The sequence below is a fragment of the Elephas maximus genome, chromosome 1, assembly GCF_024166365.1.
Source record: "Elephas maximus indicus isolate mEleMax1 chromosome 1, mEleMax1 primary haplotype, whole genome shotgun sequence".
In the NCBI taxonomy this organism is placed as follows: Eukaryota; Metazoa; Chordata; class Mammalia; order Proboscidea; family Elephantidae; genus Elephas; species Elephas maximus.
Genome location: NC_064819.1, coordinates 5,309,959 through 5,326,587, shown reverse-complemented (window position 1 = coordinate 5,326,587; position 16,629 = coordinate 5,309,959). Strand labels below are relative to the sequence as shown.

Here is a 16,629-nt window from a genome sequence, read left to right as displayed (position 1 = left end):
GACACGTTAGGCTGCCCCTCCATGCTGAACTCGGGGGAGTTCAAGTCTCAGCTCTGCTCCCGTTCAGACCTGCCTCCTAACCTCTCTGGCCCCAGGGGTGTGTGTGTGTGTTTTAAGTGTCAAATGAAGAGTTTGAATAAGTTCATCCCCTGCTGCCTCTAAAGATCCTACGTGTGCTTGATTATTTTCTATCTCACTGCTAAGGTGCTAAATCAAAACCAAACCATTGCCATCGAGCAGATTCCGACTCGGAGCAACCCTATAGGACAGAGTAGGACTGCCCGACAGGATTTCCAAGGCTGTAAGGGAAGCAGACTGCCACATCTTTCTCCATGAAGAGCTGCTGTTGGGTTCCAACTGCCCACCTTTTAGTTAGCCGCTAACAGCCCAGTGCTTAAACACTGCACCACCCAGGCTCCTTGCTAAGGTGCTACCCAGCTATAAATACTACTTTGAAGCCATCCCCTTCCCCTTAACAAATAAATAATGACGACTCCTCTCCTGGGAAACAAGGAAGTCATGGATTAAATTGGCCCCGTTTTTTATTGATGGAGGTGCTGTGATGAATGGCTGAGGAGGCCGTGTCTGGCTGCGGAAGGACCCTCATCATTGCTGGGAGTCTTACTGGGTGCTGGCCTCAAGGAGCTGCACCACGCGAGAGCAGGCAAGGTGGTCTAGTGACAGGAGGCTGCTGGACCATCAGAGACGTCAGCAAACAGGCAGTTTAAGCTGGTCACTGGCAAGAGCATTGTGTATTTAGAAGCGTCTCAACCAATGATACCCCTTAAGATACTCCTAAATCCCGGCAAGAGTGGGATTTAAGAAAAATGCTGCGCCCTTCTTTGGCTGCACATGCGCACTGACTATGCGGCGCTACTACCTGGCCAGGCCTTACCTCTGCTGCAGTCAGCGTCAGCGGTAACAGAGTACGGGGACGTAACTACTCTCTTCTCTCTCTCCCCTCTTTTGCCCCGCAGGACCTGGGTCGGTGAGAGGAATCAACGGATCCATCAGTCTGGCGGTACCACTGTGGCTGCTGGCAGCATCTCTGCTCTGCCTTCTCAGCAAATGTTAATACAAGTTTAAAAATAATAATTAAAAAAAAAACACACACAAGAATGCATCACACAGAATACAAAGAGAGAGTGCGCCAGCTGGGGGGGAGGCCGTTGATTTCACAAGTTTGTGTGTTTATAAATGAATGGGGAAATAAAAAAAATGAAAAAGAAAACAACATTTTACAAAAAAAAAAAAAATTTAAGTCCATCAATTAAAAACAAATTTTTTTTTTAAGACAATTCAGGGTGGGAAAAGTTCTACCAGGATCTGTGTATATCTAAGCAAATGTGCGCTGTGTAAAGGCTACATCATACTAAAGACGTCCGGGTGTTGTAAAAATAACGCAAAGAAGTACCAGACGGATATTAACCACTGCCACCACCCCTCATCCTTCCTTCATGCTTTTTCATCTGGGAGGTGGGGAGGATAAGGCCTTGCCACTGGTGTTTATATTTCCACAATCTTTTTATTCTGTTTTTTCATTGGAGCCATTGCAGACTATAGATGTAATCCATGAAGGAGTCCAGTGTTGGGCCTTTATCTGGCTTGCCTGCCTCCACCCTGTCTCCAACTTTTAAGACCATACCTTCTCCCTCCAGTGTGTTCTATCTACCCCCACCCATCCAGCTATTCCCTCTTTACCCTCCCCCTGCTTCTCTTCACCCCCACCACCCCCCTGAGCACTAGTTATGCCGCAAATGCTAGGAAGTGCCATTTTAATTGTATCCACTGTGCGCGCGTGCTTGTCCTTCTCTCACGTGGCTGAACATGTGTGTGAGCGTGTGTCTCTCTAAAGCATGCCAAGGGAATGGTCCATGTGTACATAGACTCACTGTGCTGTAGATACTGTCATGCATTGTAATTGTGAGATGCGGCTGTGACAAGTTGCTGGAGGGCGTTGGCGGGAAAGGAGGGGAGGAGCAGAGCCCCTTCCCCCAGCTTTGACTGCCACCTGACATCAGTGTGTATTCAAACCAAGCTGTGCCCCTTCCAAGGGCAGAACCCCATACTCCTTCTAGTCCAATCATCGGAACCCCGTCAGGAGTCACTCAGAATATCACTGTAAAGGAAAGTGCCTGCTGTTGATGGGTGAGCAAACAGTAGAAAAAACAGTGAGGTGAATGAGGCAAGGTAGGAGAAAAGGTTTCTGATTTCACTCTTTTTTCATGATTCTGATGGATTCATATATTTTTGGGCTTTTTACAGACTGGCCTCTGCTCTGCTTCAGGAGGGGGTAGTATCTAGCAAACCCCCAGAAACCGGCCGATCTCCAAAGGTTAATTCCCAGTGGCAGCAGACTGATGAGCCACGTAGAGCTCCCAAGCGACCCCTTGGCCCCCTCCCTAATCTTCAAATAACACTGCATTTGTCCCATCGATTCTTCTGAGCAGAGTTTGTTTCATAGTTCAGATAAAATACAGGGAGAGTGAGCAAAGAAGGAAAAGTTGGCAGATACCCAGGTCCCTATCCATATGCTGGAGATATTGTCAAAGCTCTAATACAAAGCCTAGACCTTAACAAAAAGGAATTTGCTCCTTTGAAGATTTTTGACCTGGTGTTCTAGGCTATTGCTTTATTTGGTTCCCCACATCACCTCCCTTTAGTTCCCCTGATGGTGTGTCCAACATCATTTTTCATACAGGCCCATCATTATCCTAGAGTAGGCCACTAAGAATTGCATTATAATCACCTTCCCTGCTTGCTATTAGCTTCCAGTCTTCTGGAAAAAAAAATACAGTGGGTTAAGGTGTTTAAACGTACTCCTCCAAGAGTGTTCTTGCCATTAACACTGAAATGGGAGCTAGTTTCTTAACCAAAAGAGCTGGACATCCTGTAATAAATTTAGGCAGATGTCTTAGTACCACAGAGTTTGGCATCTCCACAGGCTTTTCTTAGAAACGGTCTTGCAGAGAGAGCTAGCTCCCTGTGTGTGCGTATCTTTGTCAGGAAACTAGTCATTGCTCTAACTTATGCTATAAGAGGTATCAGACGTGGCTCAGTTTATGAACGGACAGATATTATCTTTGAGGTTATAATTGAATGTATTACATCAGAGTCCAAAGTGACATCTTACTGAGTTTTGGAACCTTAAAATTTCTTGTCACATGATATAAAACAGGAAACTTAACAACTGTAAATTAAAAGAAAAAAACTCTGAAAATTCTCTCCATATTTTTTATTGATCCAAGGCTCTTTGCAATGAGTCTCTTCTTTGCAGGTAGTCATCTCTTTGATGAGCAGCATTTTTAAGTTCTTCTAGGAGATTCTATTTCTTTTTCCCTAGAAGCTTGTCACTCTTCCCCTTTTATGACTTTTTATGATAGACCCTGAAATTCTTATCCAAGAAGATGGCTACTAAAATAAATGGGTGAGCCATCTTCCTACACACCATCAATTCATTGACAATCAGGAATTTCTCTAACAGTTTTGGTCTTCTTAGTGCAGGGAATAAAAGGTTATCATCTTTGATGATAAATGTTCCCCATATATTCAAGAGGCAGCCACACTCTTAAGTGGACACTGGAAGAGTACATGCTAACTTAAAACTAGATAGTAAGGGAGAAGCAACAGGGGTTAATTCAGGAGTCGTTTAGCATCAGCACCAGGAATGGATCCCCATGGTATATCACAGGCTTTCATCAAACTACTGGCATTCCTACTATCTCTGCTCTAAGGATAAGATTTTGGTTTTATGGAAGAAGCTTCTTCATTGAAAAGAATGTCTTTACCGTATTGGCACCATCTATTCTCTCAGTTTTAATATAATGGATCATATATTAAACATCATTAAATACATATTAAAAATTGTGGTGGCTTTGCATATAACTCTGGCAAGATGTGGGATTTTTAATTATTATTATTTGCTTATGGCTGACATTTCAGAGAAAACACTGATTCCAGAAATCTCATGTTTGAGATGTAACTAAGCAATGTGAACAACGGAGGAGAGCATCTTTTTGAGAAACGTCAAGAAAAATGTAGGGGTCAGAGGACTGTACCAAGAAATAGGGTCTCAACATGAGATTTCTAAATGTAGTTCAACATACTTCCATAAACCCCTTCAAGAATCTTGTCCACTGGTAAACAAAGCTTGAAACCCGGCACTGAAAAAAAGCCAGGTGGTTGGAAATAATATACTGAGAGGATGTAATACCTCAATTAGTCTGAACGACTCATATACTTAATGTCAGGAAAAAGTGTTCTTTTTATGCAAGATGAAACTCCACCATTCTTAAAGCAAAATCCTTAAACCCAGCTTTCAGCTGACAAAAGCAGAAATGATCTTGACCCAGGGTGCTTCCCGAGAAATGAAAGCTGCCCTAGGTTCTGTAGCTACGGATGTGGACTGGTACGGTCTGCACAATAGTTCATAAAAAGGCTTTGCCTTTTTTGGAGGGACGCCCTGGCTTGTTTAAAGACACAAAACCCCTCCAGCATAAAAGAACTAAGGCCTAGGGGAAAGTAGGTGAGTTTTCTGTTGGAAAGGATTATTCCATCAACTCTTGCCTTCTCTTCCAAGGCAGACAGCCTTCTCCCTTGTCATGGGCTTTTTTTTTTTTTTTTTTTAACTATATATGAAGATAACTGGGGCTATTCACAGAGACCTTGTAAAAGTACTCGTGATTTTCATGTTCTTGGAGGACCGAAACAAAAATCTGTTTCTCCTCCAAAAATGGGCTTACCTCCTTTGCACACAAAAACTAAACTCAGCAGGAAATTGTTTCTGAATTGTTAGCTTCTTTTTTTTTTTTACTACTCTAGAGTCACAGGCTCCATCCTCAGGTTGGTTGTGGTCTGAGTGTTTCTACTGAATAGTCTCCCTGGAAGTTCTCATTTTGTCCTTTGCAGACCTTGAATTATTTGTGGAAAAATATATATGTGTATGTAATTTTTTAAAATCTTAGCTCTACAAATGCTATATTTACAATATCGTATGTATTATAAGAAAAATCTAGCATAATGGCTTAAATTTCAAAGAAACGAAACTGCTGAATTTGGTTTACAAAAGAGCTGTGCTTTATTTAGAAAGGCATGGAGCCCCATTTTCCCACTTTGTACTTATTTATTTAAAAATATTTTCTTCTGCACCAAGTTCTGTAGATTTAACCGTGTCCTGCTTTCTCTTCATCCTCATATAACCTTTTAGGTAGATTTAGTCTTGGTTTCCAAGAACTTATCATTTTTTATAGATATGTAAAAACAGTGCTTTATATGACCTACAGAAACTATTAATATTTTATAGACAAATATGTACCACAAAAATATTGAATAAGACCCTGAGTTAAGGAGCACAAACGTGGTTTAAGAAGCCTTCTTTTTTCTTAAGTTTTTAAAATAATTCCTCTCCAAAGAGTGCATCTGCCCCAGCGGTGTAAATTTTCCATCAGAGTTGGCATAATGTCTGTAAACATCTCACTACATGCAAAATGGAGTTTTACATTTATGTGCATACTAGTGGAAGAGAAGTGAACTATTCTCATTTGCACGTAGCTATGCTGTTCAAATGCCGCCAACTGAGAGTTCAGAAAGAATTTGTTCTCACCCAGCAACGAATATCACTTTCCTCTTGGCAAGGAAGCTGGTGTTAACATTAATTAGGTTTAGGTTTAACATTTACACCAATGAAAATGTTTATGGATATTATGGAAAACTTATTTTACAATCTTGATTTCCTTTCAGCACATTTACATACTATGTGCTGATTAATAAATTAGGCACCAATTATGTATAAATCAATGTAAATTGATAGTTTATACATAATATAAACTATGTAAACTTCATTTTTCATGCAGCGCCCAAGTTCGGCTAAACCTATGAATCTTAAACAAAACAAAAAACGCATCATGGGATAGCCCACTCATCATGGGATAAAAGCCAAAAAATTCCAGAGGGTCAGTATGGGAAGAAGTGTGACTAATGGCCCAAACACGAGTTGACCTCAGCAAAAGGAAGAAGTCTGCAGGAACTCTTAAAAGGTTCATATCCTGCTCCAGTCACACAATTCAATGGCCGCCTCTTAGTTCCTTCAGACCTAAGTTGAGATTCTCCCAACTGTTGTCAAATTTGCCTCACCTGACACCAAAGCTAGTCAGATTTTCCCTGAAATGAAGAGAAGGGAAGGGAGGAGTTTTAAGACTCAGTTGTCTGTTGCATCAACTCTCAAGTCTTTTCGTGTCACTTCTTATTCACCATCTTTATTGTCTTATTTAAATAGCTCCAAGGAAGTCATCTACACCTTAATGAACAAACTATTACTCAGTGTTTATTTTCCCATTCAACAAAAACAGTGGGAAAGCTTCTTTGTCATCTTGATCCTAAGAAGTTGTTGGATATATGCCCTCTGTTAGATTCTTGAGAAATATCTTGTTGAGTCTCATCCGAGGAAATAACTACTTAATCTGATTACGTTTCTGCATATCTATCCTGAATATAACAAAGGAGGGACGGAATCAATTTAGTTGGGAGTTTCTCGTAGGCATGTCCTCTTGGAGTCTTTTTGAAGTGTTTGATGTGTTTAACAGAATGACTTATAGACCTTTTCCACAGACTGAACAACCGGTACATAAAGAGTCATCAAAGAGATGACTTCAAGGAGTGCATGGATTTTCTTCAAGGACTGCGTTATAGAAAGAAATTAGGTCAAATTAGCATTAGACTCAAAAAGTACTTCTCTACCCAAGATAAACGAAAACTTTGAAGTGAAATGGAAAGCATATTGGACTGGGAGTCAGGAGAATTGGGTTCTAGCCCTGGGTCTGGCCACAAGTAAGTTGGTCAGTCACTTGAGCCTTTTTTTTTTCTCAACCCAAAAGTGAAAAATTTGGATGACATTTTCTTTAAAATCTCTTTCAACCCTTAAACTGTTCAATTCTGAGAGAGAACTTAATACTTACATGGTGCTAAGCCCAGCAAATTGGTCCAAACAGCTGCTTGTCTTCTCCAGTTTGGTCTCCATACTAACTCACTTATTGGAAACATCACTCCATCATCTCCATTTCAAAATCCAAAACTCTCTAGAATACGGTGTCTCTGAACTGCTTCTATAACCCTGTTCTAATCAGAACTTCCTAGCAATGTGGAGAAGGGATATACTCAGATTATACTGAGAGTGTTGAAATAACTGGAGATGGTTTCCTTGTTTTTATTATAAAATCTGACTGTTGAACTATATTCTAATAACCTTTTGGAAAGGAAAACAGCCAGATTGGGTATTAGTCATGTAACAAGTGAGGAAGTTGTGCAAACGAAAGGAAACATCAGTTTTCTCTCATCCTGGGCCAAGTGCCTCATTGCAGCAAATGTCTGTCCTTGGAAACTCTTTGCTTGTACTGATGGCAATAAACATGTGGTCCCAGGTAGGTTCAAAAGGCTCTTCTGTGGGAAACAGCCAAGATAATATATTCTGTTTTGGAAGAAATTTCTAATGGCATAAGTTTTCCTACGCTTGACTTGCCGGCTATGGAATCAAGCAAGTAGATGGAAGAAAAACAGGCCTCATTTTCAAAAAGTCTAAGTTGATACCATTTAGAGAAGGCAGGTTGAAAATAAGACAAAAGTAAACATATTTTAGGAGGTTAGAGAGTGAAGCCAGTAAGAGTTATGAAAAACAAATCGGGGAGTTAATAAGGACTTACTTTCCTGTGCTATGTCCATGATGGATTCAGGACAAGCCCAATTGCCTTGATCCATTAAAGTATAGCCCCCCACTATCCTAGAGACCTTGCTTAACATCTGTCCAAAGTTATCTTTTCATTCATTGCCTCAAAGAGCAGAAGCATTTTGAGTCTCCTGTGCACTATAGAGCAAGGTTCATTCAGAACCTCCCAGCATTGGTATTAACTCTTTGTGTAGGTAAGAAAGACAGAGTGTTTAGAGTATTTAGGATGCTCCTTTACATGGGAGAATGACTTGCCTGTGGAGCAGCTCCAAACTTCCTTGTTTATTTCAGAGGTGCCTCTTTTTGGGTAGTACTCCTGAATCTAATCCTGCAGCTACACTCTCCTCTGTGCAAGCCCTCTCTAAGTCGGTGCAGGCTAAGAACCTTCTTCTTGCAAATGAAAAAAATGCCTCATACTACTAGCTTCATGGCACTCAGCCCAATTCCAAGCTACTTGGAGTTTTTTTTTTTTTTTTTAATCCATTTCCCTAAGTCTTTACTCTTCACCAGAGAATGTAAATGGCTCATCCTGGTGAATTGTGGCCAAGTTCTGCTCCTTAAGCATTTACTGGGAAGGGTGTAAAGGGGAGGTTAAAGGGAGAAGATGCTGAGGGACTGAAGCATGGGGGAAGCTTTCAACTTCCTCCCACCTACCCCTCCCAACACCTACTTCACACTCTCTTTCTCATTGCTTAATTAAAGGGTATATGAATCCTGCTCTTGATTAGAATTCTCCCTATTAACAATGTTTTATATATATATATACATATATATATATATATATATATATATACATATTCCTTTTTTCAGCCCAGTAGACATGAACTGAATTTCCCTTGACAACACAAACACATGGTCATTTTTAGGTTTGGGTTTTATGTCACTCAAGGTATTTTATTTTTGTTTATTGGCTGGATTATTTCCCCTCTGGATACTAGCTCTGTGGAGGAAAATAAAAGCGCAGTGTGTGTAAAAAAAAAAAAAAATTAAAATAAAAAAAGCTTTTTTCCTTTTCTTTTTAAATGTATTTAAATTCTGTTTTTCTCTTCTGTTACTTTACACGTATGAATGCTCTGCTCTTCTGTGATCTTAAAACAAAATGAAATAAACGTGAAAAGGAGATGTGTCTTCACTGACCTGAGTTGGTGATCTTGTGGTTGACTGCACTGCTTCTTGGAGGTTTTCATGAATAAGATAGGAAATAAAGTCAATGGTAACAAAAATCACGTGAGAAAGTGGTGGGCGACATGCTGAGGATTTGCTTGAAGGCTCTCTAACAAGTCTCATGTATCAGAGAAAGGAACATGATCTTTACAATAATTTTCTTCATCTAAGCAAAGAGACTCTCTGAAAGCAATTTTCTCTTTCTTCAACGAAAGATCTAAAGGAATACGCACAGGTTACGACTGGGAGGCTATAGATAAAGCATTAAGAAGTTTCTGATTGTCAGACTTGGATGAGATCATGGGGACACGATACCAAAAAACATGATGGAGTACACCTACCTTTTTTTAGGCCTTATCTGTAAGGGTTAGTTTTAATGAGCTCCTTCCTGAAAGCAGTAGGAAGAATTAAATTATCTTCTAAAGCAACTTATCGTTTCTACTTACAAAAAAGCAGTTTGTCTTCTATTCTTGTTGAGAGCTATTATCTTCATAAAATGTTCTAAGAATCTCTTTAGAATCTCAATAGCATCTCCCCGGACCAACAGGAGATGAGAAGTAAGCAATCCACAATCCAAAGAGGTGAGGTTGACTGATCATATATCAGAAAGGGTTGGGAGGGTCTGAAGTCTGACTTTTAGGAGTTAAATTGGGTCTAAAACACCTCTCAGAGGACTCATCAAGCATGGGGTGGCTGGAGGAGGAGAAGGGAGCATTTGCACTCGTGCTCACCTTCAGTAATCAGCAAAGGATTTCAGACAGAACTGAAATACCTGGTCCCTTTGGCTCACAGAGACAGCTTAAGGGCCCAACATCCTCAAATTTGAATTTTGTATAAAATGCTGAAAATGCCCTTCCATCACCAATCTTGTGAAAAAAACTCACTTGAAGTCTCAAGTAGCATTTTCCCCAGCTGTCCCAAGATTTATACATAAAACCTGTGAAAGCCTGAACCTGTGTAAGGCAGAAACCTGTCAGAGAAGGTGAGTTCAAATATTTTCTACTGCAGAGAGAGCCATAGGAAAGTAGTGACTGTACCCTGTCAAAGGTGGAAAACTTGCGAGACCTGGAAAAACAAGGCAGTCCCATCGAGTTCCAGCTCTCACAGGTTTCACTGTATTTCTTTTAAGCCACAGAAGCTTCAGATTTAGAAAGTTAAACTACCCTGAGGCTTTGCTATCATTAATGCTATCGTTAGTTCCTTCTATCACAATCCCACTTGCTATTCCTTTGTATGTTCATCTACTTAAATAGTACTTGAGAGCTGGAGAGAAACTGAGTCTACGCTTCTAACCTCTTAAGGAAAGGACTATGTCTTTTTCACTCCTGTGATCCTTTCGGATCTAGCATGGCATCATGCTCATAGCACAGGTTTAACAAATATATATCAAAATAGAATTGAGTTGTGTTTAGTTCAACCAAAAAACCTACCACATGTGGAATTCTTTTCTATCAATCATTATAACCTCACCATAGCTGTGGAAGTTTTCTAAATCTGAGTCTATGAAACAAATAGTACCATTCTCCTCCCTCGTCCAAAAGAAAATTGCTATACAAATGTGGAAAACTTGGCTGCCTGTAAGCCCAAGACTGAACTCTTCATGTTGTGTTTGGTGTGAAGGAGAAAAGATCTTTCATTCCTAAATTCTCTTCTACTCTCTGGACTGGCTATGTTAGCTGATTGGAACAGCCTTTGTTCAGTCCAAGTTATGTCCTGGCCAAAGAATCTCAAAAATGTTGAGGATCTATGGAGAACCCTGGGAACTGCCTGAGAACATGCATTGGGGTACATCTTCTAACTTATTTCTCCTTTCACAGCCCCAAACATTCTCAATGAGAAGGCACTGGCTTACTTGCCATGTGCTTTTTAAGCATATTAGATTTTACCCCTTAAGACAGTGCAAAATGTTGACTAACCATGTTATCTTTACTTTGTGTCATGCCATCTGCTCACTCTGCTCCTTTCTGGCTTCTCAGATCAAATTAGGAATCCAATGATCTAGTAACAAAGTCTCCTATTTTCCAGAGAATCCAAGAAGGTGATCCTGCTAGTGGGAACAAACAACACAAGTAGACCCTGATTAGAAACCCATGTCTGGGGAAAGGATGTGGCTGAGGGAAATGGTGCAGTTACAGCCTTGGGAAACTCCAGCTTAAGTCATCAGAAGTTCCCAGGCAGTTGACCAAAAAGTGACATAGCACTCTCTCAGTTGCTGTGACCACAGGCACCATCCAAAGACTTCTACTGTGCTGATCCTTTGACTCCAGATCCTTGAACTGTGAACATACCTCTCTGTTCTTTTATTATTTTATGGCTCTTAACAATTAACTCAGCCTGCGCGACTGAGTTTTTGCCTTATTCTTAATGTTTAAAGCACCCGGCTACTAACCAAAATGCTCGAGGTTTGAGTCCACCCAAAGGTACTTTGGAAGAAAGGTCTGGTAATCCACATTCAAAAAATCAGTCACAGAAAACACTACAGAGTACAGTTATACTATGGCACACATAAGTCTACCATGAGTCGGAATTGACTCAACGGCAACTGGTTAGTTAGCTGGTATTAACATATAACCCCCCAAATCCTGTACTAGCAATCATGAGGTTGTACAGACTTCAAGTAGCACTGGTTCACTCAGATATAGTAATATTTGACCAAATTCTTGAGGGGGGAAAAAAACAATCACTGAACTAAGAGGACTCAACAGAGAAACAACCAAGAATCCCTTCTGGGTGAACATGTTGCCTAGGTGCATGACAGCTGGATGGACACTTGAAAAAGCTTCTTATAAACATGATCCTTAAGTCTGGTTGACCCCTCTCTACTATGTCTTTCCTGACTCAGGCCAGCTTCACTGCCCTGAACCTGCCTAGAAGTTAGGCAAATCATGTAGCCCAGCCAAGAAGTAAATGAGTCAAGAGGAGGCATGAGTCACGTAAGTCAAATACACATGGACACTCCCAAGACACAAATGTTTCCCTACCCTGCCCCCCACTCTCACTATGCTTTCGTGTTCTAAGACTTGGAGAACCTGTCTCAGAATATAACTGCTGATGTAATGTGGAAAGACACAGAGCTCTTGTTATGCCTCTGTTCATTTGTTTTGAAAACACTATCTTTCGGTGGGAAACCCAAGTCAGGGTTCTCCTTGTTTTTTCTGGAAGGTAAGATTCTTATTCCTAAATAGCAACATCCTGGTATTTTCCCCTCTTTAATCCTAATTTGTGAAAGAATAATGGTATTTTCAGGAAGACAAGATATTTTTTAACAACTAGCTGGACTCCAAAGGAACCCAGTTACCGCACTCTGCCTCGCATCCTAAATGAACACTGAGAAGAGACGAGATGAGCACAAAGGAGACTTAGTCTCCAAGCATGGTCAGTATTCACGATACAGTGTGCAGTCCCTGGGCTGCTGGGAACAGGAAGACCAGCTTTCTCCTGAGTTCCTTTTTTTGTTGCTCTTGCCTATACACACCAGATCTTAACCAGAATGAACTTAACTTTTTTCCTGTTTAAAGAAATAGGGAATAGACTTTTCACCTTCCCAAAATCCTTTGCAAATAAGAAGCAATAAAGCAAAGGTTAAAACAAAAATTCCTGGTGGATACAGTCACTGTTTTCATTAACATTTTGAATGGTTATTTTTTAATGGTACATTTAACTAAAGCTAACTTACCCACGGGAAGAGAACGTGGCCATTATGATCAGCATCTGTTGAACAAACCGAGGCTCCACGTTTGGTGATGCGTGATTATAACACCAGGGATATTACATGTTAAACAGCAGGCTCATTAGCATTAATTTCTGCATTTAGTCCCACTCAAAATCTCCTGTATCTATAACATTTGCTAAATACATTATTGTTTTTGAAATAAGTACACCCTCAAGTATTATCACATAAGTAACAACGGAACTAATCCAAGACAGGCGTGTGTGATGTAGTTATGAGTAGAAGAAAGGAAATCTAAGGATGTTAACCCTGGCCCACAATTTGGAGATGGAAAGCCACCACTTGTTGACATGGTGTAAAATTCAGCCTGAAAACACAGAGTCACGAAGCAGGGTATGGCAGCTGTAAGGTCACTTCAGAGAAGGTAATAAGTTGTTAAATGGGAGTGTCGGAAAAGACTCTGGAAATGCGTGAATATACAGAGGCCAAACGCCATGCAAGGAGCCCTGGTTGCACAGTGGTTAAGCGCTCAGCTGCTAACCAAAAAGTCAGTGGTCCAAACCCACCACCATTCTGTGGGAGAAAGATGTGACAGTCTGCTCCCATAAAGATTACAGCCTTGGAAATCCTATGGGGCAGTTCTACTCTGTCCTACAGGGTCTCTATGACTCAGATTCTACTCAACGACAATGGGTTTGGTGGTCGCTACTTTATTCCTTCATCCATTTGCCATTCATTTACAATTCTTTATGAAGAGACTGGAGTCTGTGGGTGGTGCTAATGCTTAGTGCGCTCAGCTCTTTGAAGGTTTGAACCTTCTCAGAGGCTCCTGGGAAGCAAGCCCTGATAACCTACTTCTGAAGAATCAGCCACTTGAAAACCCTGTGGAGCACAGCTCTACTCTGACACACGTGGCATACTGCCATGAGTTGGAGTTGGCTCAAAGACAACTGGTTGCAAAGAGACTACTTTGTACCAGGCACAATCTAATTCAGTTGCTCCTTGAAGGGAAGCTCCTGCCCTCATGGAGCTCACTGTCTGCCTGGGAAAACAGACACTAATAAAAGATTTATAAGGCAACCCTTTCGTGATGCAAATAACGACCCTTTCATAGTCCTGCCATCCAACTAAACAGACTATGCCTAGAGCTGTGTTTGCATCAACAAAGTGGAATCAGGGTCACTAAAAGGTGGGGCTTGAGAACCCTGCTCTGTGAACCCTTTACTATGTACAATGCCCAATCCTTCCTTTTCTTCCTAAACTATTTCATTCTGAACTGTGCTTCCTGCTCCTGCCTCTCGGACGTGCATAGCGGCGCACACACAGACACACACATACTGGTCTCCATGGCAATGCGTCCTCAACTGTAGGCTCCATACTGTCCTTCCTTGTTATCCCCTTTGGAATTCTCCACACCCCACTTATTATCAGTCACTGCTCTCTTGTCAGCATATCATTCATTTAGTCATTCATGACCCAAATATGTGTGGGTCTTTACTATTTCCCAGGCATTGTACTAGGTGCTGGGATACACTAGTAAGTGAAAATGAATATTGTTTCTATCTTCATCCCCCTAAACTTACTCAAATTTCAGATGGAAAAGGATGTTTTGAAAGAATAAGTGAAAAGAAATTGTGGCAGAAAATCATCATTGCATATTGAAAGAAAAGAGAGGAAGGCTCTAATGGAGCGGGGATGATAGGTCTGCCAAGGAAAAATATGTGAAAGCTGATTCCATCCTTACAAAGGCACAACAACCTATTGAGGCAAGACCAATCTAACTCTCCCCATTTGATAATGACCTTGTTACACAAAGGTTTTGTATTTTGAGGGCGCAGCACGCACACTTTTCTCTTCCTGTTGCTTATCTGCATCCATTAACCAAAATGATAAATGGTTTCTCTCCAAGCTGCATTCCTACCCTTGAATATCCCTGACATGTCCCATGATAAGGCTGTAAATATGGAGGATGGCCAGCCCCTGACAGTTCTCTCTAAGTGAACTAAGTAATGCTGACCCGCAAAATGCCATCCCCTACATTTAATCACACAGATTGATAATCGTAACTCGATATGGCAAAATAAGCTGTATTGACCAAAATATCTTCATGCAACCATTTGTTGTGGTAACAAGTTTGGCCATTATTGCACTGCCCGTGCTGATATGCACTGATTCATCTCCTACTAAAACAGCTTTTTGAAAAGCAAAGACGTCACCTTGAAGACTAAGGTGCATCTGACCCAAGACATGGTATTTTCAGTTATATCGTATGCATGTGAAAGCTGGACAATGAATAAGGAAGACTGAAAGATTGCTGCTTTTGAATTGTGGTGCTGGCAAAGAATATTGAATATACCATGGACTGCCAAAAGAACGAACAAATCTGTCTTGGAAGAAGTACAACCAGAATGCTCCTTAGATGCAAGGATGGCAAGACTACTTCTCACATACTTTGGACATATTGTCAGGAGGGATCAGTCCCTGGAGAAGGACATCACGCTTGGTTAAGTAGAGGGTCAATGAAAAACAGGAAGGCCCTCAACATGATGGATTGACACAGTGGCTGCAACAATGGGCTCAAGCATAACAACTATTGTGAGGATGGCACAGGACGGGACAGTGTTTCGTTCTGTGGTGTGTAGGTAGCTATGAGTCAGAACCAACTCCACAGCACCTAACAGGTGAGGTTGATTTCCTAGGGCTGTGCCCTTCTAAGGATTGATTGTCTTCTGAGTCCCTAGAGTCATTTTTCCTCTGTCCCTGCTGAATAGAGTTAATGTTAGCCTTCAGCCTTGACTCAGGGCAAAGAAGACAATTTAAAAGGGAGAGAAAAAATGGATATTTCTATATCTCAGGGTCTAAACTGTGTGGCCATTCCAAGCTGCCAGTCTCTACAAGAATGTCATGCCATTTCTATGGCCCATCAATTTTAAGAACACCCAGACAGCAGAAAGTGAGAAAGAGGTTGATCGTGAATTCTGGATAATAATACTCTCAGAAGGGAAAACTTCCCAATTCTCAGAAGGAGAATTTCTAGTTTAATAATTTGAATGTTCCATGACTCATTTTTGTGTGTTTCTCTCCCATCTCGTCATTGGCCGTTTGTGTGTGATTTCATATGATGGTTTTTCTCTGCTGTGGGAACCCAGAACACTGAGTACCATATAGGTTTGTAATCACCATCTCTCCAGCAGACAAAATAAGTGACTGGGGCCTTTTCAGCTTTTTCAGAGAAACAAGTGTAAGGCTGTTAGTCCAATTCTAGCTCTTGCTGCATTTCTCCTGGGAATAACTCCACAGCAAGTTCAGCAATCTCTTCCCTGAAAAATCTCAGGACCCAAACGAAAATAATCCAGTTCATACAAGCAGCTGGAGCATTTGAACCTTTCTTCATAGCATGGCTAGTTTGATGAGGCCAGGGCAAGGGAACCAATGAATCGGGGTGCCTTGGTGAAGCGCTTGCATTATTTTGCAGTGAAAGTATATATCTGACTCACCAGAATGCTAAATGCAGATTCCTGGTGCTTGCTCCTGACCTACTGCCTACTGAATTAGAACTTCTGGGGTTGAGGCCTAGAATCTTCTTTTTTAAAGAGTGCCCAGTGTGATTGTTCCTAGTTTGGGAAACACTGCTTTAGAAAGATATTTAGGATGACTAAAAATGGAAATAGACTGACAGATTTTGTTACCATAATTATTGGAAAATAACTGATCAGAGCCATAGATCATACAATATTATGTTTGGAATACACCCTTGTTGTCATTTCTTATACCCACCAATTTAAAAAATAGGAAACAACAGAGCCCAAGGAAAAGTACAGTTTTTTCGACTTCTGTGTTGGAGTTTGCTCCTGTACACTGGGGGTCAGCAAACTTTCCATAAAAGGCCAGACAGTAAATATTCCAGGTTTCGTGAGCCATACAGTCTCTGTTGAATTACTCAACTGTGCCGTTATAACCGGAAGCAGCCATATACGATATATAAACAAATGGCCCTACCTATGTCCCAAGAAAGCTTTATTTATGGATGCTGAAATTTGACTTTTATATCAATTTCCTGTGTTACAAAATGTTCTTA

The 16,629-nt window shown here is 40.9% G+C and overlaps 1 protein-coding gene across 3 annotated transcripts in view; it reads left to right on the top strand.

Annotated features, from left to right (window-relative positions):
• LSAMP (limbic system associated membrane protein) overlaps positions 1-16,629 on the top strand; it is a 991,063-nt gene that overhangs the window by 875,662 nt on the left and 98,772 nt on the right. For 2 of the 3 annotated variants that reach the window (XM_049877041.1, XM_049877029.1), the window contains one exon: positions 978-5,772. In XM_049877041.1, the coding sequence (XP_049732998.1) occupies positions 978-1,075 (98 nt within the window). In that variant the 3' untranslated portion in view covers positions 1,076-5,772. Of the gene's footprint in view, positions 1-977; positions 5,773-16,629 lie in introns of those variants that run through there. The other variant, XR_007516473.1, reaches the window with a different exon arrangement.